Here is a 12708-nt window from a genome sequence, read left to right on the forward strand (position 1 = left end):
AAAGCAATGATAAATGTGCACACATTGATAAGTTCAAAAGAGAATTAGGGCTGCTGAAAAAAACAACAATTGGGTTAATCAAGACTTCTTTTCAAATTCAGAAATATAACTTTAACTTCAGAACTCTGAGATATTTAATATATAATATACTTAAAGGCATTTTATCTTTTCTTTTTTTTTTTTTTCTTTTTCTTTTTCTTTTTTTTTTTGTGCGGTCACCTAAATTGACTCTGGATCTCCCTCTAGATGCAACAGAGGGAGTTTGGTCTTTGGTATCTTGCCAGTTGAATTTGAAGTTACATATAATGAGCATTAAGGGAAAAGAAACCATTTGATTAGCAGCAACAAACTAAAGCCATAAAGTGATGGTAATAATCGCAGCATAATTGTCACAAAGGAAACTAAAACACAGCTATTGTGAACCAATGTTTTTGCAATTCTTCAGATAATTTTACAGTCACTTTATTTTTGCTTGTGCAGCACCCAGACTGGCATCCAAAGCATTGCCAGACACCAAGAATGTTACTGAAGGGGCAGTTGTCCCAACAGCAAATTTTGGTGTTCCACAGGGCAGCACTTCACCATTTTGGGTCACGATGACCACTTATCCCTTTGTGTTCCCTACCGTCTCCCCTTGGTTCATCATCCCAGGTGAGAGAAACGGTTGAAACACATAATTTATATCCAGTGTATAAGTGACTGTGACTATATTCATTTTTCATTACTAGATTTTTTGACTGTCAATGGACTAAATGACATTGAGGTAAGCTTGTCTTCTCATATCATCAATTTTGATTTAATTTTATATTAAATGTGCACATTTTAACAAGTCTCAAACTCTTGTTTTTCTTTTTGATTTTTTTTTTTAAATGGATTAACACAACATAAAAAATTTGATCTTTCCTGACTTCCTGATGTTAATGAAGCTTGTCCTGTCTAAGGCCTCAGTCACACAGGCTTTAAGACTGATAGGGAACCCTTGGTATCCATCGGTCCCTAGGAAATATGTGTATTGCCTCACTGGTTGGTCAATGTTCCTGGAGGTTGCAGACAGTTGCTAAGTAGAATCAGTCACAGGAAAGTATACAGTGTGTTATGGATTCAAATATTGAGGAGGGATACAAAACAACACTGGTCCAGGAGGGTTAGGTCAAACGATGATTTTAATGAACACACACGTGGGGAGATGAACACTTACACAATCAGCGTCGATCTCCTCCTAACAATACACAAGCAGTTGTTTTATAGCATCAGGGTATTATTACTAGGGATGGGTTTTTATATTCGATTTATCGATTAAAATCGATTCTGGCTTGGATAACGTAAAATCGATTCATTAAAATCCTGAATCGATTTTTTAATATAAATTTATTTTGCCCGAAATGCCAGAATCTGGTGAAATCTCACAAAATTTCAACAACCACCAAACAGCTAAGACAATAAATGAGAGCAGGTACAGGGCTTCTGCACATAGACTTAAACACACAGCACAACCCGCGGTTCAGAATCAGTTAGATGTCGCCTTTCTCACGGTCGGGGCTGAAAGCCGACAGCTCGCTGATTCTGATCTGTCGGCGGGTCGGCGCTTTGTGTTCACGCCCTTTATGCGCCGATTCTAAAGCTGTTAGTTTGATCTCTCTCCAAACAATATTGACTGAACCAGCAGCAAAAGAAGATCCAAACTACGCTTCACATAAACATCGTCATGTATTCACTCTTACTTTTACTGTTTTGCTTTGATCACGATGCACAGCTCTCTCTCCCTCTCTCTCTGTACTTCAAGAACAGTTTCCCGTCTAAAAATCTATTTTCTGCATTATTCGCTTGCTTGTTACGCACAAGTCTACCGTTGTTTACAGCGCTGTCGGCCGACGGTTTTTTTTTTTTTTTTAATATATATACTTCCGAAAAGAAAACCTAATTTCTGCCGTACAATACTGAACAAATTTAAACTTTTTTAAATTATGCAAAACGCTTAGCCGTGTCTCTAATAAAACCGCTGTAACTCCAGAGGCAATGTTCATGTGTTGATTAATGGTTTTCTTTCGTTTTTGATGTACTGCAGAAAATTTTTATAAAATCCCAGGCCAGGAAAATCACCTTCATGTTTTTCTGTGTTTTATCCTCAGGTACTTTGACACAAAGGCATCTGCTGTAATGCTCACACCTTTGATAAAGTCTTGCGTGTGTCAGCTTCCTTTTTCTTGATACAAAAATATGTAAATGTACTGATCTGAATTATAATATTTCTGACTGTCAAAATTTCCCAGATTCAAATTGAATTGAATTGAATCAATCGAATTAAATCGAATCGTGGATCGAATCGATTCGGGACCTTGTGAATCGGAATTGAATCGATTCTAGAAATCAGTGACGATACCCAGCCCTAATTATTACGCCCCCTCTTGCGTTAAGCAGATACAACACATGCATAAGTTAAAACCACAAACGTTCTGTCAATGACTTTTGACACAGTTTGAAAAGAACATTGTCTCCGTCTCCACGCCAGGTGTTTCCTGTAGCTCATCTTGCTCTTGCTTATATCTGGAACATCAGACGCACGTCCTGCAACAAAGTGTCACTTATGCAGGCACAAAATGCGGTTACAAGCGAAATATATCTGAACTCTTACCTAAATATGATTCTACCTACTGTGTGTGTGTGTGTGTGTGTGTGTGTGTGTGTGTGTGTGTGTGTGTGTCGACCTCAATTGCACTCTGTCTCACCTCTCACCTCACCAACTAAAGCTCACAACCTTTTACCAGACAGAAGCCACTCTCATATGTATAACAATCTAACTGAATCTATATACGGAATATATTGAATAAATGCTTTAATCAAATGCTACTACTCAAAGCTTAATTAAAAAAAGATATAAATGAATAAAAGATAATAATGAGTAACTTGAGTCATGTATGTTTTGTAAGCTTGTAGGCAATCCTTCCATAGCTCTAACTCACTTTGCACAAATAGTTATAACTGCACCTGGAATAAAGGTTAATATGTTGCCTGTATGTTTAAACATCTGAAGGCCCTCTTAAAGCTATCTGTTATATTGTTAAGGCAATGCTAATGCTGTAGATTATATTGTAGCGGTAAAATAATTTGTTCAATTTCACAAGTGCCACATAAAAAATACTTCCTTGTGATTTCTTTTGTTGGTAATGAATTGCCACAGTTGCCTGTAGTATATGTGGAGTATATACAAACACTTGACCCTTACTAGTAGTCATAATGAAACTATGAAACATGTTGGTTGCAGTTGCAAGGCAGGACTTTTACTTTGAAAGGAATGGTCTCTGTTTAAAGTTTACATGATACTTTTTAAAGCGTCATTACCACTTGGTTAGTCAAAGGCGAGTGTTTGCAGAAAAGTTGCCATCATTAGTATAAACTACAAACAATCTCAAAAAAATCTTTTTCACGTTTAAAGCAATAACAGACTTTTTAGACACAGTACTATTTTGTGACAAGGTGGCAACAGCCAACACCTTTCAATGCTCATATGGATAATACACTTTTTTTCCCCTGGAGACCAGGGCTTATATTAGTTAATGCTGGCTATGGCTCTCATATTACAGAACCTGCACGCTATCTCACATGGCAAATTACTGTCTTGAATTGTTAAAGTTGACCCAAACTTGGAGCGAGTAACTTTTAATATTCCAAACTAACCATTGGCAACCACTGTGCATAGGAAGTTAGCAAAATTATATCTGATGTGCAAACACACACTTGGTGGAAATGTAACCCGTTCATCAAAGGCAGTATATTGTACAGGTGTTACAGTTCTTATTTTCCTTTAACCCTCAAGATTCTTTTGATTTTGAATCTTGTGTCTTGTAGAAAGCTCAGCCTCAAGGTTCCAGGTTCTCCACAATCATGTTGACTGGTTTGCCAGAAGAAAACTACAAGTACGAGGACGTCACCATGCTGGTGCAGCATTATTTCCTGGATACTGTACTGTTCTACAACTTGATAGTAATACCTCTGCAGAGGAGGGTAAGGAGTAGCAGCTGCAGACTGATACAAACAGATATTTCATATTTATAGAACTTTGTCATGGTCTTTAATCTTTCCTTCTTGAATTGCCTCCAGGCTTTTGTGTTTTTCAGTGACTGGAATGCGTGCTGTGATTTTGTCCAAGATCACATTAAAAATCCAATTTCTGTTGGAGGCCGGGTGCTCGACATCCATTTTGTGTTACAGGACATGCATCCTGGGACCAGTCAGGTATGGAAACTGGAGAAAGCTTAACTGATCAACATGATACCATCTTGCTTTTCCCAAGCAAACCCACATTTTGGAATTTTGGATACTATAATTGATCCTACTGAAATGATACTTTGTCACATTTTAATACCAAGATATTTATTTTTTTGTTTTATTTTTTTATTAAAGTTTTTGTTTTTGTTTTTTTGTCAGAGACTGAACTTTAATAATCCGTCGATAAGTGTCAGTAATTGTCAATAAATGCATAATGCACGAATCGGCATTAAATAAGGTTTAATTATGAAACAAAATCTTACATTTATTCTTCACCCTTTAGAAATTACTCTGATCACAAGTTTGGTTGTATATTTATGAATTTAAAAACAATACGCGATAACATTTTTCTTTAAAATTTTAACATTTGTCATTTAATTTTTTCTCAGGAGACAATGTACAGAACCATGATGCAATGGAGCAATGCTGTAAGTCTCTCGTCACCTGAATAAATCTGTTTTGATGTAAAGCTGCAGTTTTTTGTTTTTCCCACATCCTTCACAACAACTCTTGGTTGTTTTTCAGCACGTTCCAGATTCAGACTCTCTGGAGGAGCGACTGCTGTGTGTGGAGACCACTGAAATGCTGATGTCCCTTGTCACAATGGTCATGGATGTGGTGGCATCCTTTGCTTCTTTTGTCAGATTCCTGCCGCTTGCCAACAGGGTACGATAGTTCAAACAGTAGCATTTATTTTACATTTTAGTGTAGAGCACAGCGATTGACAGTGTCTGCAGATCTTTTTCTGCTGTGTTTTGTTCAAACCAGCTGTAAAATATTCAGAAAGTCCTAAATGTAATTTTCAAAAAGGTAAATCAGTAAAGCTGGTGAAACCTGTGATGCGAACTACATTATAAGGGTGCATAAATGTGACCTAGAACCTCATCATATTTTAATTAATTGTTACACATTTTTGATAGGCAAAAGTATGTAAGCTTAAGGATTATTAGCATCTTATTGAGACCAATTTGAATCCATTTGGTTTGGAAAAATTTGTGCAAAGGGTTTTGTGGTACTGAACACCTCTGCAAATGCACCTTTAGGAAATTGTCAGTTTTTTCTGCATAAGAGACCAGCAGTTCTTCTCAACGTAATAATGCTGTGACAGCATGCACAAAATGAAAGATTGTTGAAAGTTCTGATTTTTAATGCTGCAAGAGGAAGAACAATGTGTCAACAAAAAACATGATGAGCAAAATAATTTTGCTGCTCTTAAATTTCATTCATCCATTTTAATTCTTAAAGAATTAAAAAATACGTGACTGTCTGCCAAATGTTATGTTCCTACCTACTTTAGCAAACCTGTGTTTGTAATACCTTCCTATTTGGCTAGAGACATATATTTTATTCTTGTTTTAATTTTTCCTCCTTTGGTTCTTTCTCTTCTTCTACCTCAGATATACATTGAAATGGCTGAATCCAGTGGTGTAACAAAAGTGTTGGAGAATATCTTCTCAAGAGACTACATAGCTATGAACAAGATTTGGTATGTTTGTTATGGCAAGATAAATACAAATACGGTATTTCAAAGAGTCTATAAGATTGGGCTTGTCTTTACTTATTCTTGAGTTAACCCATTCCTTTTTTTCTCCTATACAGGAGCAAAGTTGGACGCATTGAATCGTGAGTATTGTTTCCTGTAATTACTCTTTAAGTCTTTTTGTTTAGGGAGCCGAAACCTCTCAGCAGTAGTAATAAATTGTATTCAGTATGATTACTGGTTCATCTCAAAAAAACAACTCAAATTTAGTTAGAGGCACGTGAGGATGAATCATCAAGTATTCAGTGAACATTTGAGCCACTGTGGGTGGATAACTAAATACCATTAGTTATTTGTTGGTTGGACAAATGTTTTTAAAAACTACACTGCATTACAACACAACATTACACCAGAAAAGTCTAGTAAAATTTGTTTTTCATATAATTTGGCACAGTTGGAAGTAGGTTAAATGATTTCTTGATGCCTGCTCAATCATCCAGGTATGTCAATCTTCAAAAGTTGATTCTGTTCATCTGAGTGGTATAAAAGTGTTATAAGATTGGGTGACGAAACCTTTACTACCTCTGAAAACGCTATGTCCAGATCAACAGAATCAACTTTTGGAGAGGTTAACTGATTCATTTAATCAGTAATGAAAAGAGAAAAAAAAGTCGCACCTCTTATTTGTTCAGGAATACTAGCTGAGAACTTGGATGTTGCATTTCTTGCTTCACTAATTCATCTTATAGTCAGTCATTCTTTGAGAACTAAACAGCTTTTACTATAATTTTTTTCTTTTTTTTTAAATTTCATTTTAATTTCAGTTTGAAGAGCCTCAAAGAGTGTCTACAAGACTTCAGTGAGAACACACCCAACCCTGACCTGGACACTCACTTTGTTGAATTTCACAATTTCACAAGAACTATTCAAGGAAGCAGTACACAGAGCGAGGATAAAGTTAGTGCAAACATTTGCAAAGTTTCTTATTTTTAAAACTGCATTTCAATATAAGATGTAGGATGTTGAAGTTACACAAAGTATTTCAGCAGTGATTATTAAGCCAACCATTTTAGTGCTTCAGAGTTTGTTCTTTGCTCTCTTTTCATTGACAGGATGATTTTGTAGATGAAATTGTATCTTCAGAGCAACATGATGAAAATTTCAACATGGAGGACTTTGTTGTTATTGATGAAATTGGTGAAGACATAGCAGAAGAAGATGTCAACCGCAAACGTTCTTCTTTAGCTAAAAAGATCTCCAGAGAGGAAAGAGAAGGGCGAAGCTCAGATGCGTCATCTACCTTAAAACAGACCTTAACAAGGTCCTCAAAAGACTCTAAGAGCTCTGCCTCTTCATTTTCCTCTTTATCTGAGCCGACTGAAACCACTGAGAAAAGCACCTTTTCTTCTAGGGTCAGAAAGACCCATTCTTCACTGTCGATTCCACTTCCTGCCTCCCCTGATCGGAAAACATATCCTAAGTTCAAATCTCCAGAAGAAACGCTAAATTCCTCATCCTTAAATTATAAAACCTGTACATCAAAGATGGCATCAACAGTAGCTGTTGAAGCAACAGTAGAGACTGATCTAACCGATTTTAAGGATGACACAAAAGAGTTGAAGAAAAACAAAAGAGAAGACAGGAAAAAGGATAATGTCAAACATCAAGAGGATGAGGGGGATGATGAAAATTACCAAATCCTTGATTCACTCAATGAGAAAAGTGATAAGCAGATAATTGAAGACAGGAACAAAGATAACGACACGGAAACTGACTCAGTTGGACTTGTGGAAGTACATGGACTGCTTGAGAGAAACTATGAGGTCTGCACAGAGGGCTCCAGTAAAATGGAAACAGATGCTTCTCTCCATATGTTAGAAATTGTTACAGAAGACCAAAAAACTACAGTTGAAGGGGACAGTCATCTGGTCAAAGATGAAGGTTCCACAGTAAATAAGCTGTCTGAGGAAATGACAGGAGATGACAATTCTGATAAAGATTCAGCTGATAAAAATGAAGTGTTGGATTCAAGTGGGAACCAAACTCCAAGGACCAGTGGAGATGGAAGCGGGGAAAAAGAGGAATTGATTTTAGAAGAATCTTTTAAAGTTTCCAAAGATCCTGAGCAAATAACTTTAGAAAAGCAGGACAACAGAGGCTCCTCAGTGGATGACACTAAACAAGAAGGCTTTGAGCTTTTGGATTCAATTGAGGCTCAGATTAAAATACAAGAAGACAACCAGAAACTGGAAACTCTCAGAGACCAAGTATCTAAATCAAAAACAGAAGCCATAGAAGAACAGGATGATTCATTCCAGGTAATTGATTCTGTGGAAGATGAGCCAGTGACCACAGACACAGAGTTAGAAGCTGACAAGAATGTAAAACGAACAAAGAAAAATGATGAAGCTAAAAGAGTTTATAGATCCCCAAGGAGGAGTGGACCAGAAAACAGAACATCTAAGGGTGAAGAGAAGGGCAAATCATCAAAGAAACAGACCCAGACTGAGAGAAATGACAGCACCGTCAAGAAGGTCAATAAAGCAGCTGAGGAGATGGTCTATGAGATAGTAGATTCTGTTGAAGATAAATCGATTCAGGATGACTCTTCTATAGAAAGTTCTGGTAGAAGAAGGTCTGTCAGAAGAAACAATGATAAAAAGACATTAACAGAGCCTTTTAACAAACGTGATGGAAAAGAGGATGCTAAGTATGAGATTTTATACTCCACTGAGAACAAGGCTTCTAGTGGCCCACTAACCATCATGACAAGAACAACCAAAGAAGTCTTGAAAAAAGACAAGATACAAACAAGAAGCAGACCTACACCTGCCAGAGATTCACTGGCGCCAAACAAGGAGGAAACTCCAAAGACAAAAGAGAAAGGACCTGTAAAAGAGAGCACGCCAACAAGAAGAAGTCACTTCATAAGAGACCTACATGAGGAGGACGATATTTATAAAATATTGGACTCGGATGATTCTGTTATGCTCACAGAAAAAGCAAAAAGGGGAAGACTAAAGAAAGTAACTATAAAAGGAAATCCACTGAAAGATGATCCGTCTGATAAAGTAGCTGTTGAAGAGGACACATATCAAATTCTTGACTCTGTTGAGGATGAGATAGCCGATGATCAGCTTACCAGAGACCAGAGTACAGAAGAGTCAACTATAGATGATGAAAAAGACACTCTGCCGTCTGTGTCAGACTGCCAAGATAATCAATCAGTGGAGTCCTCAAACCCAGAGGTAAAGTTGCTCTTTAAACATGTGCTCTTTTTTATTTGTAGTGATAATTTAAACTTTAATGCAAAATATTTTGCATGTCTTGTTGTAGGCTTTTGTGACTATAGATGAAGCAGGTGATGACGGGGAGGAGAAAGCAACTAAATATGAAGGTGAGAAAAGTTCAAGATCTGCTTACTGCAAACAGGATGATGGCACAGGTCTGCTATATTCTGTATTTAAATCCAGACTGCTTTTGCAGGGAAATTTCAAAAACTTCCAGATAGATACTTTGAATAACTGTTAATTATCTAAACACTGGGTTATTGTTGACATATTTATTAATGGAAAGTCATAGGCAATTAGCCCAAAAGGAAAACTAGATCTTCTTGAAGATCTTACTTTACTTTTGCATTTTAAGTCAGTTTAAAGAATTTACCAGATATGGAATAAATAAAGTATTGCTTATTCTTATTATTTTTCTTATTGCCATCTGCAATGTGAAACTAATGGAAGTAAATGAAGAAAAATGAGATTATAATAAAAGTAACTTGCAATTGAAATTCAGAGAACGTTTTGGGAGCTACGAAACATTTCTGTTTTTAGAGTTAATGTAAGTCAGAAACGTTCTTTCACTATACATAACAGTTTCAGCATAAAGTTAAACATTATTTTCACTGAAAATTAACAATAATTTGTTTACAGAAATAAAATGGTAGTCCCAGAGTAGTACTCTGTGGCACACCTATAGGACAGTGTTTTCTGTTATGAAAATAAAAGGTTTCAAGTTTAATTTGAGTCTTTATTTGATTTCATGCATTAGAGGAGAATGGGAGCTTTGTAACGGTTGATAAACTGTGGGAGATTGCTGAAAAAGAAAAAGTGGTAACAACCAGGACAAGCGGTCAAGCCAAGAAGAGAACAAGACAGACACATGGTAACACACAAACAACTACATCTGTTACATAGTCATGTCAGACCAACATGAAACTAAAGGAATTTATTGTTTTCTCCTGTAGTGAGAAAATCTACTAGATTGAAGCAAGAAAGCACAAAAGATGAGAGAACAGAATCACTGCCTCCCTCTTCACTTGATTCCTTATCACTTTTATCATCCCCGGACCAAGTGGTGTCTGGATTGTCAAGTGAAGGCCAAACAGAGATTTGGAAATTGGAGGAAGCAGATAGACAATCCAGTATGGAAACCACATCTGCTGGGAAGCAGTCCAGCTCTGACTATGCTGATAGCCAGAGACTAGGAGAGGAGAAGCAAGGACAGAGAAGGACCGCCCGTAAAGGTTCAAGGAACTGTTTTCGCTCACAATTCACACCGAGCTGATTTTAAATGCATCGTTCTAAAAATCAATTTTGAAGTCGATAAAATTATAAAGTTGCAGCTTTCCTGGTTGCCAGTATTTTTTTCTGTCATTATCAGAAGATTTGGAACAACTGAAATTTGTCATTTTTGTTTGGAAAAAAAAGTTAATACTTCAGTGTTACAGTACAAAGCAATTTTTTTTAATTAATACCTTTGAATTAGTTTCTGCAATAGCTGCAAAATAATTTGTTGACAGGTTTAAAGGATTTGTTGACAGTTTTTTTTTTTTTTTTTCTTCTTCAGCTTTTGGGAAACAAAGAAGTGATCTTGTCGAACCTGAAGCAAAGCGATCTCGCTCTCAGTCTCCTTGTGTCACTGATAACTTGGACCTGCCGCCTTTTAACCCCAGCATCCCACTTGGTGAGAAACAAACACAAATAATAAATAAAATCTGTTTAGTTCCAGAGATTTACTCAGTTATTTTTTTGTAACGTTCTGTTCCTTTTTCTGTTCCTTATCAGGTCAAGAGCATGTTGTCCCTAAAACGGGGTATTTATGTAGCCTGTGCTCAGTTTTCTATGTAGCTGAGAGCACTGCCAAAGACGTACACTGTAGAAGCCAGAGACATTACAATAACCTGCAGGTATGCAAAAACACATACACAAAACTGAATGGATAAAAAGATGTTTTGCTTCCCTTTTATAACCTTTTTTTTTTTTTCTTTTCAGAAACATCACCAGACAGTTGGACAAACAGCTTCAAGAACATCAACAAGAAAGTCTCAAGACTCCTCTTCGGTCTAATTGTTAATGAGTAGTTGTTTAGCCCATGCTTAAATATGGCCGCTATCTCCTTTGACAGCTAGATTTTTGTTTACTTTGAGAAATAAAGGGCAAAATGATAAGAAGCCAAAGCTGTCAAGTAGGTAAATTGCGGAGTGACATCTTTGATTTGTTGGCACGGCGCTGCAGTTCTGACTGTTTACTTCAGATGTTCTTCTTTAGGCGCCTCAGTGTATAACAGTGTCGACAGTTTGACCATGAAGGATTTAGAGTTTACAATCAGTGAATGCCAAAAAAAATATTTCTGTTCCTAGTCTCGGGAAAACCTGGAAATAACACAGGCCTTAAACTTCTTTAAGCCATTTTGAATTTAACAGTAGATAATTGTGTCTATGGTAAATAACCTTGCCTATGTTTAAAACCATATTGTCATAAAAATATGGTTGCATGTGTGTGTGTTTATGGCCAGGAACCATGTATTCTAAATGAAAATAGGCCTACTTAAGAAAATAATAAGAGATATTTTTTTCCACTCTGGCTCAGCAAAATCTGATTATTATGCTGCACATGCTGATGAGAGACCAATGGACGAATGAGTGTTCAAAAGTTATTTTGGATTTATTTACAATGCTATACGTACAGTGTAAATATGAGCGCATTTAATAAAGATGTTTTCAGATGTGAGGAGGCCTCAGGGTTGACCGAGGACACGCTAGAGAGATTACATGCCTAGGGTGGCTGGTTCTGTTTCTATGCCAGTTATTTATATTTGGTCAAAAATAATTCTGATTGCTTTCATTGTATGACTATACCAGTAATAATAATTAGTATTAATTACAGACACTGTTATCTTTTAAATAATCATTTGGATTACAGTTTGAGCAAAGGCTCAAGCATATGTTATGAAATATGAAAATTATTTATGTTTGTAACATTAATAGCAATAGTAATCTGCCGTAAAAGGTTGATGGGCTATTGCCGACATGGACACACAACTTTGTGAATGTGATGACTTGAGAACGTGGTGACGTGAGGTCAATATTTTTTTCCTTCAGATGACATTAATGATATGTCATAATGTGATTTAAGAAAAAATACATCTTGCCAGTATTGTAATTTTTGCTGTTAAGATTGCTTCTTACAGTAAATTAATCTTGGGGTCCATGTTTGTTAACTTTGTAATGTCTCTTAATTTGTTCAAAAGTGTTTGCGAAAAAGAAAAATTATTTGGGTTACACAATAATTAACATATAACAATAAGAAACAATAATTAACATGTCACTCATGTCAGTGCAGTGTTCTCTGCTTATGTTAGGCATGCAAGATTTAGTTCAAGGTCAACACCCCACATGTGTGAGTGTGAGTGAGTGAGCATGTGGGAAGAGAGAGTGTGTCTGTGTGTGGGAGGATGTTCTGTCAGAGTTCACTGTTAGATGATTTCTGAGCAGACTGGCTGGGTAATCTCAAGTTTTCCACTTTTCGAGTATAATTCTGTCATATTTGTGCTGGAAGAGGGAGCCATGTTGGAGATACTTTACAGCTTTTAATATCATTAAGCCACCAGGCTGCGGTCTCCCACTGAGGAAGTGGTGAGTAAACAAATGCATTTCAATTCCACGTGAGGATTCACATTTTGTG

At 36.6% G+C, this 12708-nt stretch overlaps 1 protein-coding gene across 3 annotated transcripts in view; it reads left to right on the plus strand.

The window, feature by feature from the left end:
• LOC113019244 (zinc finger protein 638-like) overlaps positions 1-12234 on the plus strand; it is a 39468-nt gene extending 27234 nt beyond the window's left edge. For all 3 annotated transcript variants that reach the window (XM_026162807.1, XM_026162808.1, XM_026162809.1), the window contains 16 exons: positions 481-651; positions 729-763; positions 3847-4002; positions 4099-4233; positions 4656-4694; positions 4792-4932; positions 5664-5752; positions 5866-5889; positions 6571-6703; positions 6859-8994; positions 9083-9143; positions 9794-9907; positions 9990-10268; positions 10592-10708; positions 10810-10931; positions 11017-12234. In XM_026162807.1, coding sequence (XP_026018592.1) covers positions 481-651; positions 729-763; positions 3847-4002; positions 4099-4233; positions 4656-4694; positions 4792-4932; positions 5664-5752; positions 5866-5889; positions 6571-6703; positions 6859-8994; positions 9083-9143; positions 9794-9907; positions 9990-10268; positions 10592-10708; positions 10810-10931; positions 11017-11091 — 3827 coding nt within the window. In that variant the 3' untranslated portion in view covers positions 11092-12234. The remainder of the gene's footprint in view (positions 1-480; positions 652-728; positions 764-3846; positions 4003-4098; positions 4234-4655; positions 4695-4791; positions 4933-5663; positions 5753-5865; positions 5890-6570; positions 6704-6858; positions 8995-9082; positions 9144-9793; positions 9908-9989; positions 10269-10591; positions 10709-10809; positions 10932-11016) is intronic.
• The last annotated feature ends 474 nt before the right edge of the window (positions 12235-12708 follow it).

Source organism: Astatotilapia calliptera, chromosome 3, assembly GCF_900246225.1.
Source record: "Astatotilapia calliptera chromosome 3, fAstCal1.2, whole genome shotgun sequence".
Taxonomy (NCBI): Eukaryota; Metazoa; Chordata; class Actinopteri; order Cichliformes; family Cichlidae; genus Astatotilapia; species Astatotilapia calliptera.